Consider the following 25191-nt stretch of genomic DNA (forward strand, 5'->3'; position numbering starts at 1 on the left):
TACCAAATTGTGTAAAGTACTTTCTTAACAGCATACCAACTTTTAAGAATGACTAATGCTCATTAATTTCAGTATTTCTTATCCCTTCCTGAGCTCATACAGGAATAGATAAACCTGTTTCAGGGGGCTGATTCCTATATCTTCCTGTAGCGTGCCCTTGCTCATTTCTTATCTAGGGAGTGTGGATTACACTATCTGCTTTTTACCACAGTTACACTACTTCTCTGTGAAATACACATCGAACAGCAAGGGTGTTGGTTGACTTTTGGAAGGTGCTCAGTGAACGTTAGTGCATGCTTTCTGTATTTGTTCTGCCCCTGTCTGAACCACGCTCCTTTACTAACTTATGCTTTTACCTAGAGATCTAGTGTTTTCTTTAACTACCTGCCTCCCATCAAGTACAGCGTATCCCCTTATCCTCTCTAGAAGTCCCTAGAGAATTAAGATTTCTTAAAACTTAACATACTCATATTTCATTACCTTTTATTTTTGATTCTGTGTCCCTTTTCTCTTCCTCTCTTATGAACATTCTTTAAGTTCTTTCATGAGCCACTTTGAACTCTCCCTTCTAGAGACTAGACAGACTAGATTATCTAAGGAAGAGACACCCCTGAAAAAAAAAAAAAACTGTTTCCAGAAATGAAAGTGTCGAGAATTTTAATTTCCCCCCCAGGTTTTATGAGCCCGCTTCAGTCTCTCATCTGCTGTGAAGATGTCTTACTCACCCCAGTTCAGGTTCATCGTTTCCACTGAATGTTGTGGCACCATTTTCAATTCAGCAGCTATGTCTTCTATTTCTTAATGAACTCTATGCTAAGGAAGCATACCTTAATACTTCTGTAGCAAAAGAATGAGAAAAAGTGGGGTCCTTTCCTGAAGGAGCACATGGTCTTATAGTGGAGATACATACGCAAGTAGAAAATAAGTTGTTGAGTAGCATAATTGGAAGCCCTGTCCAGGTGGAAGAACTTAGGTTAAGAGAAGATCAGTTGTCTTGGGGGACATGTAAGACATCAGGGTGTTGACACTGTTTGAGACCTTGAAGGATGGAAGAGAGCAGGGGTGAATAATGAGAGAAGGGCTTTGGAGAGGGAAAAGAGCCCATGTGAAGGAGTGTGTGTGTGGCAGGGAGGGACAGAATAGTACTACAGTGTGGCTGGAATCTAGATATTGTTTGGAGAAAATGGCTCTGGAAGAGGTTTAAAATGACAGCTGGGGCCAGGTTGGAAAGACTTTTCAGGGCATGCTGAGGAATTTGGCTTTTGTCCTAAAGGCAGCAAGAAGCTACTAAACATTTGTCCATAGGTAACAGGACTTGACCTCTACCTTAGGCCATTCTGGTATAAGAATGGGAGAGAGTGACGAGAAATGAGCCTTTTGGAAGGTTCTGCAGCCATCCAGTAGCCAAAGCCAGTGGTCCACCCTCACTCTCTTGGATGAGGATGTGCGTGGCCGTACATTTCACATGGCTGTTCGCTCCCTCCCTTTGAAATGCTTTCATCATTCGGCTTCCAGAACCTATACTGTCCTGGGTTTCCCTGGATCTCACCACCTCTGCTGGGTCAGTCAGGGTCTCTGAGTCTAGAATCTTCTAGTAGAAGAGATTGAATGTGGTAATTGATTAGAAGTGTGTTAAAAAGTCCAGAGGAGTGAGAAAGAGTAAGGCAACATTGTTCAAAGATGAGTGACTGTAAGAACCATCATACCCCTGCACAAGAGGAGAGAAAGCAGCGCCTGAGGCCCAGGGCCTCCTCATCTAGGGTCCCGCACCCAGAATCCTGCTATGCCTGCATGGGAGGACTGCAGGAGCTCATGCTGCTGTTGCTTCCACTGGGTCTGGTGCTCCACTATGCTGTCAGCAGAAACCACCAGCATAGAGCAAGTGACTTCTCTCCACTAGCCCACACCAAGTCCTCTCATTACCAAAACGAAGCTGGAGGCTAACCATGGGCAAGTCTTAGCAGTTTGCAGGCCCTGTTACCTACCATACACAGACGGGACTGTGGGCCAACAGGAGTCTGATGGCACAGTCTACCCCTTCGGCTCCTGCAAGCGCGCTTTTCCGCCCTCTGCTGATATTTTACGTTGTGATTCTGCCCAGCATACCATAACATAACAGCTTCTCCCACAACGAGAATGCTTTCCTCTCTTAGAAGTGGTGTATAAAGTCTAGTAGTTGCTGTGCCATCTCCAGTGCCATAATCCAGTCAAAGTCCTATGTAGATGTCTTAAAACCTAAACTAGTTGTGAAGTCAACCACTGGTAGCATCCTTTATTTTAAATAAAAATTACTTGAAAAGCAAGAGAAAAGAGAATAATTTTATGGGTATAATCTCTCTCCATCTATCATCATTCTATCTATCTCTATCTATCTGTTATCCATCTACTTATCTGTCACTCTAGTCTATATCTATCAATATCTACACATACATATGAAGCATGTGTAGTTTCTCTGATGCTCATTTCTGGCACTAGGCACGTAGCCATCACTGACAGGCTTGGCTTTCTCCTTCAGCTGCCCATCTCCCACTTCCTTTGCCCTTAACAAGTACCTCAGCCAATGAGGATTTTCAGCTGGCAGCATGACAAAGCAATCTAAACCTTTACTCCTGCAGGGACTGAGTCCTTAATCGTTTCACATTCCAAGGTCTTTCATTAACTTTTACTTTTGGACTTGAAAATAAGAGGACCTAAAACTAATCAGAGACATAACAAGAAGAGGTTTCAAATCTCATTTGCCCTGTGCTCATTGCATAATACCACCTATTCCCCCAGAATAATGGGGATGCATCACTCCAGCCAGAAAGAAACCCTTTCTTTAACTGTTTGCATCAGAAGAAGCTCAAAATCTATGGATGTTAGTTTCTTCTTCCACTTCAGTAGATGGATGTTTCTCTCTTGCTGACAATTCTTCTTTGGGGACCAGGACTACTCTATTAACAGAGTTGTGTGGATATGCTGGGAATAGTCTGTGTTGGCTTCATAATAATGAGAGGAGCAACACTCCTTTCGATCCTAGCCTATCAGACCTTTGTATTTTGATCATATTTTGGTTATATCTGCATCCTGGAAGATAACATTCAACCTCACAAGTGCAGAGGTTAAGCTTTCAAAAGTCCACTAGTCAATCAGGCCAGCTGCTTCTGGTGATAAGGTTGGGTAAATCCAGTGAATTCCACAGGCATTCCCATTACTGCACCTCATTTGCTGTGACAAGACATGAGCTCCTGTGTTAGAAGTCATGTAAGGTGGGACACTGTGATGATGGATAAGCCTTTCTGAAATGGAGAGATTCCAGCAAGGGATGCAATTACAGTGAGGAGTTGCTCCTCCTCTGTCATGGGAAGCAGATAGTATAGCTATTCTGCCACCAGGTGTGATGCTGAGGCTCAGCATTGGTTTCTTAGATTGGGGACACAGTGGTGAGAGTAGACATGTCAGCCTTGGTGAAAAGGTCCATGAGGAGCCTAGGCAAAGCCTCCAACTCTGTCCCAAAAGCCGCTTCATTCATGAGCCTACAGAATAGGCTGAGGGATAGGTGGAGAAGGAGGCTGCCTGGCCTCAGCAGAAGAGCCATCTTGTACATCTGGTTCCTGAGCAACTTCTCTGTAGTAAATATCATTGTTGAACATCCACCCCCCTCACACACACTGACACAATCTGAGAGTCCAAACAGACTGGTTTTCCAGCTGAAACGCCCTAGCCTCCAATCCACATCTCTACTCTATCCAAACGCCATCCCTTGGTGACGAAGTCTAGTTTGGGTCTCTAAAGGCTATCTAGTGACTGACACTCCCCAACATCCTATTTTTAGCCTAAATTCTCTTCCCTGAGTTCTAGACTTCTGTATCTTGCTCATTGTTTTATTTCTCCATTTGAGAAATGGCATCTCAAACATAAAATCTAATGTCAAACTTCTGATCTGTCCTCCCAAACTTCTCCTCCTACAGTCCTAGCACTTGACAGAGAGGAAACGTTTCATACAGATAGATTTGATGAGTGAATACAAAATGGTGGGGACCTGAACTCAGACAGTGCAGTGGGCAGCAGCACATTTCAGGAAACTCTTGTTTGTCTTACTCTATGGGTAGGGGGTGAGAAAGGACTCCAGGGCCACACTGAGGGGTTCTGGCTTGGGCCTTAGTGTTGACCATACCTTCTATAGCAAAGAGGGAGAAGGCTGAGCAGGTTTCCAACATGGCTTGCATCACATGATGGTAAAGTTGGAATTTCTTATATTGATTCTTTGTCTTACCAAACAGACTGTAAACTTATGCTGGGCAGGAAACACTCGTATATTATTCTGGACACATATGGGGTGTCCATATATTCTCGTATTGTGGGTCAGTTGGGCTCTGGATTATAAATGTTCAAATTTTACTCTGTGTAGCAAGAGGCTCTCCTAGGTGGGAGGAGGATGCTGGGATTCACAAAACTATGCTGAATCTTAATGTGCATGCTTATCATCTTGCTTATGTTACCTTGTTTACTGGTCTTGGTATAGAAATCTAGTGTGTCCCTTTTCCAATTTGCAGGAAACAAAGAACCATGAATGTGGGGCAAGAACAAAGTGGTAGAGTCCCATTCCCTTCTGTCAATCTTGTTCCTGCCATGACCTCATAGTTCCTTAGTTCAAAGGCTCCAGACACAAAGAAATGATAGGAAGATGGAAATACTAGTCCCCCTGATTGATCAATGAATGCTAGATACATATATGAGAGTATCATGCTTTCCTTCATAAATATGTACAATTATTAGACATTAATCAAGAAAGAGAAAGAACAGAAATAGAATGAGAGAAAGAGAAGGAAGAAAGAGAAAGAGGGAGGGAGGGAGGGAGGAAGGAAGGAAAGAAGGAGTAAAGAGGAACTGGAGTGCAGAGAGCCCTTTGGATTTAAAGGCACCAAGGTTTCAGGAAGGTTTAATGAACTAAAGTAATTTTCCTTCCGAGTAAAATTTTACAGGCATTAAAGGTCCTCACTTCACTGAATGTGCTCATGGGCGGGAGCATCCTAGTGATTTATGAATTTGCAGATTATGCATTATCCTTTTAGAGGACAGGAATCCCCCAGGGCTTCCTGACTACCTTCCTGAGCTGAAGAGAGAACATATCGGCTCTGATTCGCAGCCTCCTGTACTGCACTGTGGTCAGATTGGACGGCATGTTGTTTTAGAAGGAGCTTAGCAACTCTAGAATCTGAATCTCTTCCCCACCGAGTCATTACCACTATAGCAACTTCAAGGAACGAGCTGGGCCTTGTGCAGCCCTCTATCACAGATGCTTTTCTTGCAGCCATGCAAACCCCATCCAGGAGGCAGAGGGCTGGGACCAACAAGGTCAGTGAGTTTAGACACTGGGAATTTACAAGAGTTACTAGGTGGAATAGGACAGAAACTTCTCACTGTGGGTCCTTTCTCTTACATAGGAAGTGATGTGTGAAAAGGATAGAAAACCCCTCACTCCAAATATCATTCTCCCCAGCCCTGCCCCAGAGTTTGGACTCCTTTGTTTAAATACAGTTGAGCATCTGTAGCTGGCCTGAGCATTTGGGGCCAGCAGAGATATTAGATCCCTAGAAACAAGAAAATTGGAAGTGGATGGTTAACAAAGACAGTGCCAAGCAACTTGAAAGAAGCCTGCCACATCCCTATTGCCACCTTACTATATAATAACCCCTTACTATATATATATATATATATATATATATATAATGTAATATTATATATACATTAAATATAAATGTATATAAATTAAATATATATTTTATATAAAGCATGTAATATGTAATATATATAAAATGCTATATATATTACATATTATATATGTAGTAATATATATGTATATATTTTAATTCCTTAGAGTATAGTCCTTTATTGTCACTACTCACTTTTTATTTTCTATTTTATTTATTTTACTATTTTTTGTGATTCTGAGAATTGAGCCCAGGGGTGTTTTAATTCTGACCTACATCCCCAGCCCTCTTTTTAATTTTTTTTATGGTACTGGGGATTGAACCTAGAGGCATTCTACCTCCGAGTTACACTCCCATCCTATTTTTTATTCTTTATTTTCAAACAGGATCTTACTAAGTTGTGGAGGGACTCATTAAGTAGCTGAGGCTGGTGTGAACTCATGATCCTCCTGTCTCAGCTTCCCAAGTACTAGGATTACAAGCATGTCTCATCACACCCGGCTCCTCTTTTTAATTTTTAATCGGAAACAATCTCACTACATTGGTGAGAGTTGCACTAAGTTTGCTGAGGCTAGTCTTGAACCTGTGATCCTCCTGTCTCAGCCTACCAAGTAATGGGATTATAGGTGTGTACCACTGCATATGGCTCCAATGCTCCTGAGTTATACATGTATATGTATTGTGTGTGTGTGTGTGTGTGTGTGTGTGTGTGTGTGTGTGTGTGTTACTGAAAAGCATGCTAGGGAACTTTTCTACCATTGAGCTACACCCCCAGCCTTCCTCTTCCTCTTTAAAAATTTTCATTAACCCCCAGAAGATCACACCTAGTTGACATTCCTCTTTCCTCATGCCCTCCAGTTTCCTTTAGGCTGGCACCCTGGTCTAGCCCACTGCATCTGGGAGGGGCTCATAGACATAGCCCTCAACCCCTGAGTGCTATCCCTCTTCAGGGCCTGGGCAGCTTTCCTCTGAGCTGTTTCTCATCCCTGGGATAGTGTTCCTCCTCCTCCCTGCTCTCTTCTGTTCAGTTTATAAAGGAAGAGGAGACATAGAACATCACTCAAGCCAGCTGCATTCCAGCACATCCACATTCTCACTAGGCTATTTATTTATTTATTTATTTATTTATTTATTTAGTGGTACTGGGGTTGGAACCCAGAGGCTTTCTACCTCTGGGCTATACTCCCAGACCTATTTTATACTTTATTTGGAAACAGGGTTTCACTAAGTTGTTGAGAGCCTCACTAAGTAGCTGAGGTTGGCTTTGAACCTGTGCAATCCTCCTGTCTCTGCCTCCCAAGCACAGGGATTACGAGCCTGCGCCATCACGCCCAGCTTCTCACTAGGCTTTAAAGCCAGCACACAGGGCCCCTCCTTCATGAGGACTTTACTGATCACATTTTCTGGACTTAATTGCTTCCTCTTCTCAATGCATATAGCACATTATCCATACCTCTCTCACGCATTTATCATCCCATCCATTTTTATTGTCATACATTTAAAATTCATTTCAAGGACTGTGGATAGGACCTGCCACATGTTAGGCATTTTGCTTGACATTAGGATGAGAGTTGAATGAGACCTGATTTCTGACCTCAAAGAAGTCTCAGTCTCCCTGAGAAAACACATATGGGGAAGTCATATTGACCTCAGTGTGATAAAAGCTACAAGAAATATCTGACAGAGTGTCATTCTAGAGAGCTTGTCAGGTGCCAATTTAAAATAAGGTTATATGTGCCTATATCTATTTTAATAAATATGTATGAACTATTCCAGCTATATTTAGACACACACACACACACACACACACACACACACACACACACGGACTTTGTTTCTGCTCCATGTGTATGCATGTGTGTATATTACTTATGAGAAGAGAGAATTGCAAGGACTCATGAATTATTCCAAGTTATTTTCATTTCTCTTGCTGTCTAAAATCCCCCCAGGATTGTTGCCAGTTAGGTCAAATAGGTACTTATTTGACAAAGCTTATTTGACAAACCTGGCTCTCTTAACAATTTATCTGGCTCGTTTTTTTGCCAGACATCTCTGTTTGCGATTACTTTTTCCAAGAACAAAGAAAACCCAAGTTATCTTCACTGCTGGGCCTTGAGCTCTAGTCTCTCCCTGATTCTCAGAGTTTCACAGGTGTCTTTTGGATTCATATAAGAGGTGCTCAGCAAATATTTGTAGAGTTCATGAAAGAATGATAAACTCCTTGAGCCAAAGGGTTGCTTCTCCTTCTCTAGGTTCCTGCTCACTACCTTGCATGCAAACCCAGATGTGCATTGACTATATGGGGGGCAGAACCAGCAAGCTGGGTCAGATGAGCCTGGGGTAGGAGATGCTGGCTCTACCTCTGGCTGGTTTGATGCCATGGGTGCAATTTGTTTAACCTTGGGCCTCTGTAGAATGGAGATAAAATAGCTACTCGGTCTAAAAGGTTAGTTGAGAGGATCGAGAACCCCCTGTGTAGTATTTCACATATACTAGGGGTTCAATTAGTATTTATTCCCTGATTTTTCTTTTTCTTTTTCTTTTCTTTTTTCTTTTTGGTGGTACTGGAGATGGAACCCTTCTAGGGCTACACTCCCAGACCTATTTTATATTTTTTAAATTTGAAAACAGGGTCTCTTAAGCCAGCAAGGCTGGCTTCGAACCTGCACAATCCTCCTGTCTCCGCCTCCCAAGCGCGGGGATTACAAACATGCACCACTATGCCCGGCTATTCCCTGCTTTTTCTTATTTGGATATGACTGCCTACTCTCATTCTGGAGCATCAGCTGGAGGCTTTCTATGGGTCCAACACTAACCTGCCCCACTTCCTGGAAGCCATGCACATCTGCTGGTGTTCCCGGGATAAACTAGCATCTCTTCTTTCTGATCTGAGTCCTGGCCCGGCAGCCTGGGCCTTGTTAGGTGAGATCACTGCATCTGCTTTCAGTTTTCTTCCTGGGCTGTTCTACCGCCCTGGTGGCCTTTGGAAGGCTCTGAGTGATGAGGAAGACCAGAGACAGGCGGGCGCTCTCTTGTTCTCTGTTTTGTTTGCTCAGTACAGAATGTCTTAAGCCTAAAGGTTACATTATCATCTTTTCATCGCTCTGTTAATGTCTTTCTGTACTGGGCTTCAGAGGGTGGAAGCTTGCAGCCCCCAATTCTCAATGTTTTGACCTTTCCTCTTGTGCAATTTTGCTGAGGAATCCTCCTCACTCCTTTTTGCAGCCTGTGCCTTGCTTGTAAAGTTACATTGGAAGGTAAATGAAGGGGTTCTTGGCCAGTTTGGGATCTTGCCAAGGTGGGGCGGTGGGATCCCTGTGCACAGAGATGGAGAGGAATCATCGTGGGTTGGAGTCTTTCTCAGTGTGGTCTTCTGGTTGCCAGAGGGAGATTTCTGGATCTGCTCAAACTTATGGATGGAACCATGGAATCTGCATTTGACCTCTAGCCTTCCAGTGACTTTTCAGCCCCGGCCTCCTCACTCATGGACCGAGAACACTCCTGCAGAGGATACTTAGTCAAGGCTAGACGCTGCTGAGACCTTGCATCGTGTCCCTGCTTTGGACCTCTGTTTCCTTTCCTCATCTCCAAAATAATGACTCAACATGTCTCCTTCTGAAGTCTGTGCAACCCCTCCAAAACAGAAGCATCTATCACTGACTCAGAAGAAATTATTTTATAAAAACTTTCAATATTCTGAGCTGGTCTCTGAAGAAGGCAGATGTACAAATCACAGCAGACCTTCAAATTGGTCCGAGTCTAGTTAAGGTGGCAACTTGGGTCATACCCAGAAATAGTGGTTGTTGTGGGTGTAGGTCTATTCTAATAGCAGCTACTGAGGGGAAGGATCTACTAAATAGTGGTTGTAGAAATAATGTTTAAATGGTAAATGACATCATTCAGTTTTAAACCAGGTAAAACATTGGAGGAAAGAACATTTTGATGGTTGGGCTAGTCCCCAGGGGCTACCTGAATGAGGCAGCTTGGGACTCTTTCAAAAAGGACAGGGAGGTGAGTTTAGGTGTTAATGAAAGGACAGCATAGAGAATGATAGGACAGTGAGACATGAAGGAAAGCAGAGATATGAGTTGAGTATGTTTGTTTAACCCAATTAAAAATGGACAATCAACTAAATAGACACTTCACAAAAGAAGAAATTCAAATGGCCAAGAAATGTATAAAAACATGCTCAACATCATTAGCAATCAGAGAGATGCAAATCAAAATTACCCTGAGATTTTACCTAACTCTAACTACAATGGGAATAATTCAAAACACAAAACATTCAAAACACAACAATCATTCAAAACACAAACAACAACAAATGCTGGCGAGGATGTGGAGAAGTGGGAACTCTAATACATCATTGGTGGGACTTAAAATTAGTGCAACCATTTTGGAAAACAGTATGGAAGATTATCGGAAGAATGGGAATGAACCTACCATATGATCCAGCAATGCCACTTCTGGGTTCTACCCAAAAGAATGAAAACCAAAATACCAAACTAATACATGCATATCTATGTTCCTAGCTGCACAATTCACCATTGCCAAACTATGGAACCAGCTAAGATGTTCATCAACAGATGAATGGATTGCAAAACTATGGATATATACACAATGGAATTTTACTCAGCCATAAGGAAGAACAAAATAATGTTATTTACAGGGAAGTGGATGGAACTTGAAAACATTATGCTAAGTGAGATTAGTCAGTCAAAAAATGTAAGAAATTAGATATCCTCTATAATAAATGGAAGTTAGGGAGAAAGTAGGTCATAGGAAGAACTCTAGATAAAGAAGGAGAAACCATAGGTGAGCAAATAAGGTGACCTAACTGAAGGGATGTGAAGGACTAAGAGGGAAATTCCCTAGTGTATATGATGTACATTCATACGCATATCAAAGTCAATCACTAAGCCAAACATGAGAAGGAGGGAGCGGGGAGAAAATGAGGAAGGAATTGGAAAAGGGCTAAATAAGTAATTGTACATATATGCCTCGACCATCTTGTACTTCATTCAGATGTGTGACTATAATGGACCAATACAAAATTTAAAAAAATCTGAAGGATCTGGAGAACCTTACCTTGTTAAAGCAGGGTTTTTTGTTTTGTTTTGTTTTTTTGCGGGTCTGAGGATGAAATCCAGGGGCACTTGACCTCCGAGTTATACACCCTGCCCTATTTTTTATTCTTTACTTTTGAAACAGGGTCTCACAGAGTTGTAGAGGGCCTCACTAAGTAGCTGAGGCTGTCTGCAAACCGCGATCCTCCTGCCTCAGTCTCACGAATGCTGGGATTACAAGTGTGCACCACCACGCCTGGCTTAAAGCAGGTTTTTGAATACTAGGAAAATGACTGGGTGAGTGTGTTTGGGCTGAACTTTGCAGTACTCTGAATTCCAGTAAAGAGTTTGGATTTCACCCTTCAACAAAAGATGCCAGTAAAGATCTCTGATAAAGAATGAGCATGAATTAAGAGGCTACAATGAAGTCATCTATCATGAAGGTGGAGATAAAATTTATAAAGTGTGGAAGGTTAGCTGAGTGCAGTGTCACATGTTTGTAGTCTAGTACTTGGGAGACTGAGTCAGGAGGATTGCAGGTTTGAGGCCAGCTCAGCAACTTAATAAGACCCTGTTTCTAAATAAATAAATAGATAAATAAATAAATAAAAGATCCGGGGATATAGCTCAGAAGTAAAATGTCCCTAGATTCAACCCTCATACCAAAAACAAGTATAGAAGGATAAGAAGCAAGCATTAAGATAAGATCAGATGTCCAAGAAAATTATTAGAAAAAAGGCATGTGAGAGAAAAGGAGAAGTGGAACCAGAAGCAACTGGGACAGCTCCTAGACTGAGATGCATATCTGATCTTCAAGTGAAGAAGACAGGGCAGGAACAATAGGGGGGAGGGAGGGAAGGAGGGAGAGCTGAGACTGTAGTGATGGCCTATGGAAAGTTCAGCAAGCCTGTTAGGAAATCTTAAGTCACATGCTACTCAGAAATGGATCTGCCTTAGCCATCGGCCGGAAGCAGCTCTTGAGATGAGTAGACTCGTCAAGAAGATCACAGTAAGTTTCAGAGCACAACAGCTGTAGTCTTTAGTAACTTATGCTCCCTAGGCTTGGAGGTCTGAAAGGTCTAGTCATTCTGTGCAGGGATTTGCCTGCTCAGTTCTTTGTGGATTCATTCTTTCAGACTCAGAGCTCCTGGAGGGCAGGATATGGAACTTCTATTTCTATACTCTAGAGTGTATTCTCCAGTGACCAAAATACCACAGTTATTCAATAGAGGAAAGAGAAGAAGGAAAGGCAGAGAGGAAGGAAGGAGAGGGAGGATAAAAGGATGCTCTATGTTTTTGGGCACAAAGTTTTCTAGATCCACTTGTTAGAAACTCTTTTAATCTAGTAGGATCTTTGTCCTCTGAATATCTTCTTTCTATCTGGATTCTGTGCTTTTTGGAGATTGATATCTTCGAATGGTTGAAATTGGGAGAAAATGAAATGATCTGATTTGTTCCTGCACAGCCCTAAGTAGTCCTTCTGACTCAGACCCAGTAGATTCATAGATCATTTTGAGCTTGCTCTTTCAAAACCTGGATATCCTGTACATTGATACACATGTATTTTACATGGTGACTTTGAGAATGACTTGTTAGATGAAAGAAGATCAAATGAAAGAGAGAACTTCATTGCACATGCGCGTGTGCGTGTGTGTGTGAATTTGATGAACAGAAATGAATGATCTGGCACATCACTAGATGTTTTGTTGGGGAAGATATGGATCAGACTCTTGAATTTATTAGGCCCTGGCTTTAACAAATGAGGAAACTAGGCATTAATTGGAGAGGCGAGGCCCCTGAGTGGCTGCGTGGAATTATCTATCGCATAGTTTCCACTCCTTGCTATTGTAGTGTAGCGATGAGACAGGTGGCTTGGTAAATTCTACTTCTCTACAGATAGCCTTTCTATGGGTGATGTTTCTTGTTAGCCTGCCACTTCCATTGCAGGACACAGTCTAGGAGGAATCTGAGAACCCCAGTGATGGCCTGGCCGAGAAATTAAATGTCCCAAACCAACTTTGCCATGGACTCTCTTTGATCTGTAGTGGGTCAAATCCTTGCCTTTCATCTTTTTCTTAGTTTACAGAGGAGAAATGGAAATGGGGCTGATTGACCCCATGGAGTGCTGGATGAGAATAAATCTCACAGCGAGCATTTTGTTGTTAGTTAAGTGCCATAAAATTGTTCGATATAATGGCTGATTATTTTTCTTTAATATTAAATGGATACCTAGAATGGATGAGTCCCATCTTGGAAGTAGAATTGCATTACCTCGGGAAGAGTTTAATGGCTGCTGTGCAAATGAACTGGAGGAGGTTAAATTGTGAAATGGGATGGAGCTCAGAAAAGTGAGATGAGTTGTGCATCAAATTTAGATAAACACGATTATGTGTAACTGGATTATTACACGTGCAGGCAGGCGATGGGTATTACCCACCTGCATTTTGATTAAAATAGATTCAGGTGCAGGCACTTAGCACTCTTGGAGATAGAAGTTTGTGCCTAAGCTACTTTCCAGGCACAAGAGGAGCAGACAAGGGGACATCTGATATTGGGGTTCACAGCTGGAGAAGTCTCAAAGGTGTGGGAACAACCTGACCAGGTGCAGGCAACTCTAGCTGTCTAACATGTACAGCATCCTTCTGGGTTTCTTCAACAGGAGTCAGAAAAGTGGTCCTGGACTCCAGTGAAGTCCACTGACCTGCTTATTATATAGTGGGGCAGATGCCACATGATCAATGGCATACGGCAGTAGACGATGTTGGGAACTGAACCTACAGCCATTCAAGTATTTATGATGGAAACACAAAATCCCTTTGAAAACTCTCTGTAGAAAGAAAAAGCAGACCCAGTTCTGTCTCACCCTTTTATATCCAATTCTGTACATCAGAGTCATCCTGAGATCAGAAGCAAGCCCATCCTCTGATCTCTGGGTGGCCATGGTGGTGAACAAAGCCAGCTGGCCTGGGCCTGACCTTGAGGGGGGACAGATGTGGAGAAACAACTGTTAAGACCCAATTAATTCCTGTTGGCACGCTTTATTTCAAATGCAAAGCATTGCCAGGATTAAAATAAAGGCCACCAGTCACAGGGATGCATTAAGATTAATAATTTTGTTCCTTGCTTGATCCTATAATATCCTTCAACTTAAAGGATAAATACTAAGCCCTCCTCTGGGTGAAACTGGATGCACTATATACTGCTACACAATCTAAAGTAAGCTTCCTTTCTTCCTCTCTGTCCCTCTCCTCTGCCCTCATCCCATCCCTTACAGGTCATACTGATCCTGACGAAGCTGTACGACTTCAACCTGGGGAGCGTGACTGAGAGTTCTCTTTGGAGGTAAGTGGGTTAGAGAGTCTTAAGGAGCCACTCTGGTGCAGGAGAAATGCAAGCTAAGAAATTGGGAAGCCAGTTTCAGAAGGTGCAGGAGATTGGTCTCCTCCTGGAAGCCCACTGTCATGCCTCAGGTGACACTAAGACCCCCACCTGAAATTCATTAGCACTCTGCCTTTCTCTGTTGGGGCCACGCATGCATGCACCTTGGCTCCTTGGCAGCTTCTGTAGTCCTGTAGTATTTCATTCTTCTTGAATAAGGCACAGTCTGGCCAGATAGGTCAGTAGAATATGCTTTGAACAAGGAGAGCCCCTTGAGAGGGGGCTAGCTGCTGCAAGGGATGTGGCCTGGGGTGAGTCTTGGTCCAGGGATATCCGCAGGCCTGAATCTGCAAGCTCCTGTGGTCTCAAGAGGTTAGTGCCCCTGGAAACAGGCACAGGAGCCTGAGTCTACACAATGCCTATCATGGTTCTCAGCTGTTTGTTTCTTCAGGGCCCTTCTCCCATAAAATGATATTAAGATGATTTTATAAATATTTTAAGATTTGGTAGGAAGAAAAATATCTTAATATCATGTATTCAGACAAAATTCCAAGCCAGGTGTGGTGGAACACACCTGTAACTCCAGAGTTGGGCGGATGAGACAGGAGGATTACAAGTTCAAAGCTAGCCTCAGCAACTTGAGGAGGCCCTCAGCAATTTAGCAAGACCTTCTTTCAAAATAAAAATAAAAGATAAAATAGGGCTGAGGTGTAGCTCAGAGGCAGAACACTATTGAGTCGAATCCTTACGAACACACACACACACACACACACACACACACACCTTAAAATTTATTTATTTATTTATTTAATTTTTTGCCTCAAAGTATTGCGAGTTGTAGACATTGTAGCTTCTATGTGTAGTGGATGAGACAGCCATGTTGGAAATGCAGGAGCACAGTGCAGGGAGGATGAGGGATGTGGGTAGGCTAAGGGGGCTTTAGTGAGGCTGTGACACTAGGAGTTCCTTTGGACAGGGAGGACCCCTGCACAACCTTTGCATACACTGCCTTACACACCTACACACATTCACACTCACACATTGACGTACAGTCACACTGGCTGATGTGCTTTGCCAGCCATGGTGATTAGGTCCGTGCTCTGTGCTTTCTACCACGGGACTCACAGGGTTGCACATCTTTTTCTGTTTCCTCTGTCATGCGTCAGAGGACACTGCCTCAAAAGGCCATTTATTGGCTGCATTATCACCTGTGCCATATCCTGGGGATTTCCTGGGGCCTTGAAGCAGAGCGGCCAGGGGTATGAGATGCCTCTTCTCCTGACCTGTTTGTTTGCAGACAATTGGCCAGAGCCTCTTTCCCTGAAAAGGAGACAGTCATAGCTTTTATTAAATATTTGGGGGTTAATTGCTCATATCGACTGAGACCTGCCTCTCCTTACCTATGATGTCTCATTCCTAATTTTGCTGCTCTCTGAAATTGGCAGAGGTATAAATAACCCATGTGCTTCTAGCAGATGAAAGCCTGCCTGTTTTCACTCCTGCAATACTTCCCATGAATTAGAGCTCAGAAACCTCCCATCCACCCCAGCACAGAGATGCCATCTGAGAGTTTCAGCCTCACTCCTGTGCAGTCGGCTTGACCAGATCGTGAAACAAGCCAGAAAACCCTGTGCTATGTGAGAAATAGCTATCCCTGGCACCCTGCATTTCAGAAAAGGTTTGACTGGTTCTAGAAACAAGCCGGGCAAACCCAGGGACCCTGGGACAGTCACTGTATGCTAGAGGCCCCAAAGTGATGAAGGATGTCTGTTCTCACCATCACAAGAGTTAGAAAATTCTGCAACAGTTTTAGTGTATAGTTTGGGGGCTCCAGATGTCCAAGTGTCCATTTGCCCATCCAATGAGCTCTGTAACTTTGGGCACATTGCTTAACCTCTCTGTAATCATTTCCCAGGGTTTCCATAACAAATGATCACAAACCAGGTGGCTTAAAACTGCAAACACTTATCCTGTCATGGTTCAGGAGGCCAATTGTGCAGTCAGGGTCCTGGGAGGGCCATGCTCCCTCTGGAAGATTCTGGTGGCAGACTCCCTCCACGCCTACCTTCACCCTTACCCAGTGTCCTCTACATCTATGCATCCCTCTCTGTCTCCCAAAATAGCACTTGTTATTAGACTTGGCACCCACCTGGAAGACTGTGTCCTAAGAGCCTTAAGGGAATCTGCAAAGATCTATTTTTCAAATAAGGTCCAGTTTCTTGCCTGTAAATTGGGAATTGAGCAGAACATACCATTGCTCCACCCACTTTCCTTGGGATTGCTCCAGCAAACACACCACACTCCTTTAGGAGTCTTGGCATTCATCAACCCTTTGCCTTGAGCTTCCAGTGATGGAGCCGATTCCTCCCTTCCTTTCCTTCTCTGCAGGTCCCCTCTTCAGTGAGACCTTTCCCCAGGGTTTCACATCCCTCACTTGGCTCCATTTTCTTTCTCAGTCCTTATCACCACCTGGCATGTTAAATATTGACTTACTAATTTGTTTATTGTCTAGATATACCTACTGACATCTAAGATTTTGACAGAGGGAGGATTTTTTTTGCATTTTTAATGCAATGCTGTACCCTCAGCACCAAGAAGAAAATCTGACACAGAAGAGGTGCTTACTGAATGTTTGCTCAGTGAATGATTTAGCAAATGGCTTGTTGTAAAGATTAAATAATAAATGTGAAACACTTAAGACAGTAACTCATGTAGGAAGTGCTTAGTTCCTTGTAATTATTAATGACTATTAGAACCCTGTGTGTTTGTGTAAGATTTTCTTTCCATTATTGACTTTGTTATTGAGGATCCATTGCTGCAGAGGTTTGTGTGAAGGAAACCGTAGGGCTCCAAGTTGTATTATGCATTCCATAGGAATTGGCAGAAACTTGGGGAAAGAAGGCTGGGTAAGAGGAAAATGATTTAGAATGCCCATCTTTGGGCTAATTGGGAGGGTTGTAATATCAATTTCTACCTGGTTAAAGATACTCTTCTGTAGAAAATATTCTCTGATTCAGGTGTTGAAGTACTGGGAGGGAAGCAATTTGGCAAGTGACAAAACATCTGTAGCACAGACAGGACAAAGGCCAGGCACTGCTGGTCTGCGAGAGAGATCTGAGCCAGTGAGGAAGCTGAGTGTTGGACTGTGCTGGAGCGTGTGGGACCATGCAGTTTAATGTCATATATAAATATAGTTTTGTGTTAGGTTTCAGGAAGTTCATGGGCATGATTAAGCCCAGCTTAGAATGAGAAAAAAAACTGATCCTAAACTTTGTGGATTTTCCCACCATGCTGGTCCTTGTATGGAGTCTTCTAACACTTCACTGTCTTCTCCAGGAATACCCTAAAGCTCTCTGTCGATCATCCTCTTTTTCTCCACTGATAATGATGACATATTTCACAGTCAGAGCCTAAAGCAGTATGATATTTCCATCCTAATACACTGGGCTGAGAAAAGAAAATAAATTAAACATGCACCACTTTAGCCTCATGATTTGGCCCAACATGCTTAACTGGTTGAAATTGAATTTGGTGATTCTTCTTCAATTTTCTGTACAATAGGAGAAGCCCTGGAGCAGCAACTGTCATGACAAGATGACACCCCCTGCCAGGTTACAATGTGATATAATTATTTGCCTCACTGGATTAATAATTCAGAGGCTCTCTACTTCTAAACAGACAAAAATCTAAATCATTCAATAGCACAGTAACCCTGTGTCCTTCTGACATTCTTTCTGGAACTTTTTAGTGCTGTTACATGATGGTGACCAAAGTTCCTTCTTCACCTGCACCAGGATGGCTCCACGAATTTGTCACTTAGCACAACCATCTGTTGCCATTTCTTAGCCAAAGAACACACTATGTGTCAGATATCAAGGTTAGAGAATTCATGAGGTGGGACTGATTTTACTAAATTACCCAGGGATTCCCCTGAGCCCCCTGGATCATAGGCTGAGATTAATAACTCTCTCTGGCATTCAATCTGAGACTCCTGTGTTACATGCCCTCCTGTTAAATTTGTATCTGCTATGTTCCCCAGAATGCTCATGCATTGGCAAAGCAACAGTGTTTGGGGTGAAATAACTGAATCATGAGGGTTCCAATCTCATCTGTGGATAAGCTCACCTGATTGATTAACAATTTGAATGGAGTTACTGGATGGTAGCTATAGACAGGTGGGGTGCAGGTGGAGGAGGCAGGTCACTGGGGACATGGTCTTAGGAACAATATCTGTCCCTGGTCCCTTCCTTTTATGCTTTGCTTCACAGCTGTCATGAGCCAAGCAACTTTTCTTGCCCTGCCACCATGATGCTTCTGTGTTGGAGCTGGCTGACCATGGACTGAACCTTTGAAACCATGAGTCTAAATAAATCTTTCCTCCTCTACATTTGTGTCAGGTATTTTAGTCTCAACAATGAAAATGTCAGCTTCAGGTCACAACACTGTGGTAGAGGAACTGCATGGGTGAGGGCACCACAGTATGGGGTCTCCATAGGCACTTTCCTCTGGCTATTTACAGAGCTAACTAAATTTGCAAAGTGTCTTATCATAAGAGGATGGACCGAAGAATCCTTCCTAATGAATGGTCACCCTCATTTGGTGGACTTTGGTCTTCACCTCTCTTTTCTCTTGTTTCATTTCATCCATCCACTGCCAGCCCAGCAGTACAGAAGACATTTTTTTCTTAGAAAAGCAACTGGTCTGCTGATTCCATGGCATGTGCTGCTGGAGGACTTCTCTGACTTTCCTCTCTGGGTTCCATCCTTCTCTGCTTGCTATTAGCTTTACCTCATTGTACTGTATTGTGATTTGCTCCCAGCCTGTGTGCTTTTGAAGTGAGGGACCATGTGTCTTAGTTGTTTCTTAAACTGCAATGCCTAGCATTTAGATTACACATCATAAGGGCCTAGAGGGTTGAATGGAAGTTTTTGTAGCCCCAAACCAACCCCAGTGCCAGCCTTGCCTCCTCGCCTGGCCCCTTTCTTTGTATTGAGTTATCTCATTTTCCTGCCGCTTGGGGATCCTGTGACTTTTCATCTGGTTCACAAGCTGTTGTCTGAACCATGTATTTCCTCCCTAATTGTTCTGTCAGTGACCTTTCTCAGGGATGCTGCTTCTTAAATAGAAAGTGGAGACCTTTTGAATTTATTAATTTTTTGTTTGCCAAGAAAACCCTGATAATAATTGCTAAGACTTCCCAGAAGTTATTAGTTTACAAATTTTAATGACACTCATGATTTATTTATATGCTCCCCTCCCTTTGCAGCTGCTCACCCCAATTCCTTAGTGGAATTCCTCCTGAATCTAAGTGAATTAATGGAAACAAAACTGCAGATTGGAATGACATTTTTTGGGGAGGCTGTTAATTAAAAGATTTCCATCCCATTCACTAGGCTCTTCTCATGTGAGGTCCCAAAGGCTGGGCTGATAGAGACTGTGAAATCCTCCCGCTAGAACTGGGACCTTCTATTTGCTTTCACTGGTAATGAATCTGGTGAAAATTGAATGGGTCACAGAGCATCCATTCCAACAGATATTAATTGAACATCCGTTGTGTAAGCAGCCTTGTTCTTACTGATAGGAGATGTGGAGCTTGTTAGGATTATTATCCTCAAGGAATGCTTAGTTTGGTTGAATGATAAGATGATGGTAGATAGGAAAAAACAGCAGACATAAGCAAAAAATATGTATGTATATACAGAATACAGTGCCTTCTGCAACAAGAGGCCATGCTCTAGAAATACTCCTATTTACATTACTATCATCCCAACTTCCTTCCATAAAGCATGAAAAAACAATTTTAGGAATGAATTGGAGAAGAGATAAAAATGGCACTATATTTTATTTTGCTGTTTAATACAACACATATTTATCTACTAGGATGTGAGCCTCTTAAGATGATAGAATACAGCCATCTCTGGGCATCCATGGGGCATTTGCTGGATCCAAGACCCCCTGAAGATACCAAATTTTCAGTTGCTTACGTTTCTAACACAAAATGGTGTCATTTTTGCATATGCTGTGTGCATATCCTCTATTATGCTTTAAATAATCTCTAGATTACTTATGACACCTAATACAATGCAAATGCTATGTAAATAATTGCTCTATTGTATAGGGAATAATGCCAAGAAAAAGTGTCTATACATGTTCAGTCTATGTGTAATTTTTTTCAAGGAGTTTTGATTTTCTGTTAGTTGAATTGTCAGATGCAGAGCCTGCAGATGTGGAGGGCTGACTGTATTTCCTATGCTAGTTGTTTCTATACTTTTCAGAATCTCCTGGTGACAGATGGAGTATATGTAGTACTTAAGAAGGCTGAGTTGTACATTCGATTTGCTTGAATACTAACTGCATACCCTTGAGCAAGCAATGTTTTAATCTCTCTAAGCCTTGAGTTATTTATCAATGTAATGGGATTGAAACTGCATATGGTGGAGCACACCTGGCATCCTAGTACTTGAGAGGCTGAGACAGGAGGATTACAGGTTCAAGAGACTAGCTTCAGCAATTTAGAGACTCTTAGCAACCTAGTGTGTTTAAAAAACAAAACCAAAAACAGACCAAAAACAAAACTAAAAAGGTTAGGGATATAGCTTAGTGGTAGAATGGGTTCAATCCTCAGTTACCCATTGTGTGTGTGTGTGTGTGTGTGTGTGTGTGTGTGTGTGTGTGTTTATTAATGAGATGATGGCAGGCGTACTTTACAGAGGTTGTGAGAATTCAGTGAGCTCCTGCATGAAATGCAAAATGATGACAATGTAGTTAGTACTTAATATAACAATAGTTATTATTTGTAATAATAATCATGAATGCCGATAATTTAATTAATACAAGTTGCTGTTTGCAGTCACAATAATTATTATTTTAATCTCAAGGAATTTGAAATTCTGTTGCCTAGCAGCTTTGACCAGGCTCTAGATAACAATCATGTTGATATCTTTAGAAGGGTGGGGTGTAGAACTAATCTAGACTTCTAAGCATATAGCACTTAGACATTTTATGGTTTTATTTGAGAGAGGAATTCCCAAATCTTCTCTTTTAGGTACTCATCTGTTTTTTACAAAAGTTGAACGTTAATACATCTCTTGCTCTTAATAACCAGGTGATTGTGATGATGATGTCAGCAATGATGATCTGGGGTGCAAGATGCAAAGCACCATCTCATTTTCAGTTTTCCCAACATACTATTGAGCTATCTCATCTTTCACAGTCTTCTTTTTATTGGCACATGTGATCATACATCATTATGAAACACAAGGATGGTAGAGGTATACATGTACACATAAAACATTTAGCCCTTCCCCCATCTCACTCCATTTCTTCCCTTTTCCCTCCTTCTCGAGTACTGCTTAGTGACCGACTTTGATATGTCTGTGAATGTGTGTCATGTGCATTAGTGTTCTTCCCTCTTCTGTCTTCCCATCTCTCCCAGTTAGGTTGCCTCAGGTTTAGTGGGATTTTTTTTGGGGGGGGGCGTACTGGGGATAGAAACCAGAGGCATTCTATTTCTGAGCTACACCTGCAGTTCCTATTTTTTTTTTATTCTTTATTTTGAAACAGGGTCTCACTTTGTTGCAAAGGGGCTCACTAAGTAGCTGAGGCTGTCTGTGAACCACCATCCTCCTGTCTTAGCCTCCCGAATGTGGGGATTACAAGCGTGCGCCACCACACCCAGCTCTTCAGGTTTAGTTTTAGTGCAATTTCTGGGGAAAGCTCAGTGAGGAGCTTTGTACTTTCTCAAGTGATTAACCAGAAAGGCAAGATAGAGATGTGCATGTTTCTCAAATCTGATGCATTCACCAAAGCACTTGTGGAATGTGTCTAAAATCTAGATATCTGGGCCCCATCCAAGAGATTCCAATTTAGTAAGGCCGGGTATTATTCAGGCATTTATAATTTTAAAAGTGTCCTGATGGATTCTGATCTTCAGATAGGATTGGGGAACCACTGGCTCAGAGGAAACATGGGTTCTAGGTCCATCTCTGTTACCAGTTGATTGGATTACTATGTGATCCTTCTGTTTCCTCATAAATAAAAATATTAGATGAAATGATCTCTCAAATCTCTTTCAAGCCTGAATCTACAGACCTTACCATCCTGGGAAGCCAAAAAGGAAGCACAGACAGAATTTATGATTCCCAGTAGGTACCTTTTAGTAGCTAACAGCATTCCCCTGAGTGCAGCCACCCCCCTTAAAATATCTGGTGCTGAAGTGCAATCCAAGCGTCAACAACATAGCGTACTCTGTTAACTTGCTGTTCACTGATGGTATTAGCCAGTTGGCAGGCAGGCATTAGGCAGAACACCTGTCCAGACTACTTAGTTTAAATTCATTAAACATAGGGAGCATCCTCCAATCTCTAAATGTCTTTGTTCTGAAAAGATGGAATGAGAAAGGAGCTTGGTCTAAATATTAGGTCATCAGACATCGTACTTCGCTAGAGAATAGAGAAATGAGATCACTGGAGAAGCCGATCTGGATTACAGATTTAATGTTCTTCTATTTATTATGAGAAAGAAGATTTCTTTTTATGGCCTAGTTTTTTCTTCTACCAGGCAGGACCCTGGCATGCGTAAATCTTGATTTTTGTCCAGTGGCTGGGAGAATGTAACACATTTGTATGGATTGTGTCTGTTGATTGTTATTTTATGTTGTTTTCCTTTCCTCCAAATGCAGTGCCATTTTATCACAATCATAAATAACCCCACCGTTTGGAGAAAGGGTGTGAAATTCCTTTCCATCCCTTTCCACAGCCTCAGCTTATTTTCTCAGCAGTAGCTTCATTATCCTTCTAATGAAGTTAATAAGTGAACAGGACCAGACAGTCCCTACTAAAATAACATTTATAAATGGCTCCATTTCTCTTCTCTCTAAGGTAGGCCTTAATTTATTTCCCTGCCAGATGTCCACGTGCATAAAACTGTGATAGGTGGGCCTTGAAATGTGGTTTGAAGCCAAAAGAAAAAAAAAGAGGAAAATTTCAATTCACAGAGAGACAATCCGTCTCCATAATAATAGAAGAGTGGATTTTGTATACCCCGTCTTACTTTTATGTATAATGATCATCAAGATTAGATAGCCAAGCTTTGATGACTACTTTATCATCTTTAGCTGTCTGGTTACTTTTTTGGACATAGACTGTAGAGGTCATGAGGAAGCTTCCGGGTGTGGTAGAGCACACTTGTAATCCCAGCATTTGGGAGGCTAAGACAGGAGGATCATGGTTTGTGGACAGCCTCAGCTACTTAGGCCCTTTGCAACTTAGTGAGACCCTGTTTCAAAATAAAAATACACAACAGGGCAGGGGGTGTAGCTTGAAGGTCAAATGCCCCTGGGTTCCATCCCCAGACCTCCACCACACATACACCCATAAAAAGGAAGCTTCCCCACAAAGACATTATTTGGGAGAGATAAACTGGTAAGAAAGCCTCTTTTTTTCTCTGTGTCATATGCCTATGAAGATTTTTTTTATAGGAATCACTGAACTTATGGAGGCAATATTTCATACGTTGCTTTCAGATGTCTTATCACTAAGTTCAAGGTAAAGTGACTTCTTCAAATGCAATATATAAGGTTGGTATTTTAAACCATTCCAGTGAGATGTGGTGGTATACTCCTGTAATTCAAGTACTTGGGAGGCTAAAACAGGATTGCAGATTTGCAGCCATCCTCAACAACTCAACAATGCCCTCCACAACTTAGGGACTCCTGTTTCAGAATAAAAAGTAAAATAGGGCTTGGGGTATAGCTCAGAGGCAGAATGCCCCTGGGTTCAGTCCCTAATACCACACACACACGCACACACACACACACACACACCCATCCCCTCATTTAGTGATATTACTCTCTTAAACTTGTATACTTACAGTTATTGATTACATGAAAGCATGACACTTCTCATGTTTCTGGCAGGAACTTAAGTCTAGTGCCATTAAATATTCCATTTCACAGATGGCTAAACCAAGATCTCAAGAGGTTGGCAGTCAGTCACTTCAGATCTAGGACCTGAATCTAGACCTCCCAGTTCCCAGCAACATCTTACTCTTGCTGTCTTATTAGCTATCAGTCTTTGCTGGCTTTTCTTGCTATTCATAATTCTTACAATATTTATGGCCGAGGGACTCCTTTGGGGACTAGGAATGTGTTTCCTTGGATATTTGTCTAAGTGATACCCACTGCAGGTGAATCATGAGAATCTTTTGGGAAATTTAAGAAAAGTCTATTTCCTGGGCTTTATTCCAAACCTATGGAATCAATTTCTGGGATCAAGATCCATGTATCTGTTAACAGATAAATGGATAAAGAAAATATGGTATATACATGCAGTGGAATTTTAATCAGCCACAAAGAAGAGCACAATCATGTTATTTTCAGGAAAATGGATATAACTAGAGAATATTATGCTAACGGAGATTAGACCATCTCAGAAAGTCAAGGGTCATATGTTTTCTCTCATTTGTGGAACTTAATAGCCTTTAAAGAACCTGTTTCTTGATTCTGATGTAGCCTCTGACCTCAGAGATTTCATAGTTATCTTGGCTCTTAAAATACCCATGAAAGCTTGTTTTGGGGACTCTCACTAGCACCATATGACCTTTCCCTCTACCCATTTTCCTTACTGTCCATGCAGAGTGACAAGTGCAATCATTCATGCAAATATTCATAGCTGCACCTTTATCTTTTTAAGTGACAACCATAAAGGTTAATAATTGGAATGAGCTCTGGCACTTACTAATTAGCTCGCATTCTGTCAGCATCAGGCCTCTCTAATTGAGCAATTAACATTGATCTTAGAGAGTGCTGCCACAAGAGAGTGGTTACAAGGTGCTGCTTTCTGCCTTCAGATAAACCGTGTGAGGATGAGTTTACAGCTGGAATATAGGCTCCATGGAGGATCAGGAAGCACACAGAATAGGGAATAGTTTGCAGGTGGCATTGGAAAGATTTATGTTCCCAAGGGGAATTTTGATAAAAAGATTAGGAATTATCACTAATTTAAGGGAGATACCGGATTTGTTGGAAGGATGCTGAGATGGCTCAGCACTTGGAG

At 42.1% G+C, this 25191-nt stretch overlaps 1 protein-coding gene across 1 annotated transcript in view; it reads left to right on the forward strand.

The window, feature by feature from the left end:
* Positions 1 to 25191, forward strand: part of SORCS3 (sortilin related VPS10 domain containing receptor 3) — a gene marked incomplete at both ends in the record, with an annotated part of 623015 nt that overhangs the window by 168607 nt on the left and 429217 nt on the right. Inside the window, one exon of the mRNA XM_080694612.1 lies at positions 14034 to 14101. Coding sequence (XP_080550738.1) covers positions 14034 to 14101 — 68 coding nt within the window. The remainder of the gene's footprint in view (positions 1 to 14033; positions 14102 to 25191) is intronic.

Source organism: Muscardinus avellanarius (assembly GCF_963383645.1).
Source record: "Muscardinus avellanarius genome assembly, chromosome: 4".
NCBI classification, from domain to species: Eukaryota; Metazoa; Chordata; class Mammalia; order Rodentia; family Gliridae; genus Muscardinus; species Muscardinus avellanarius.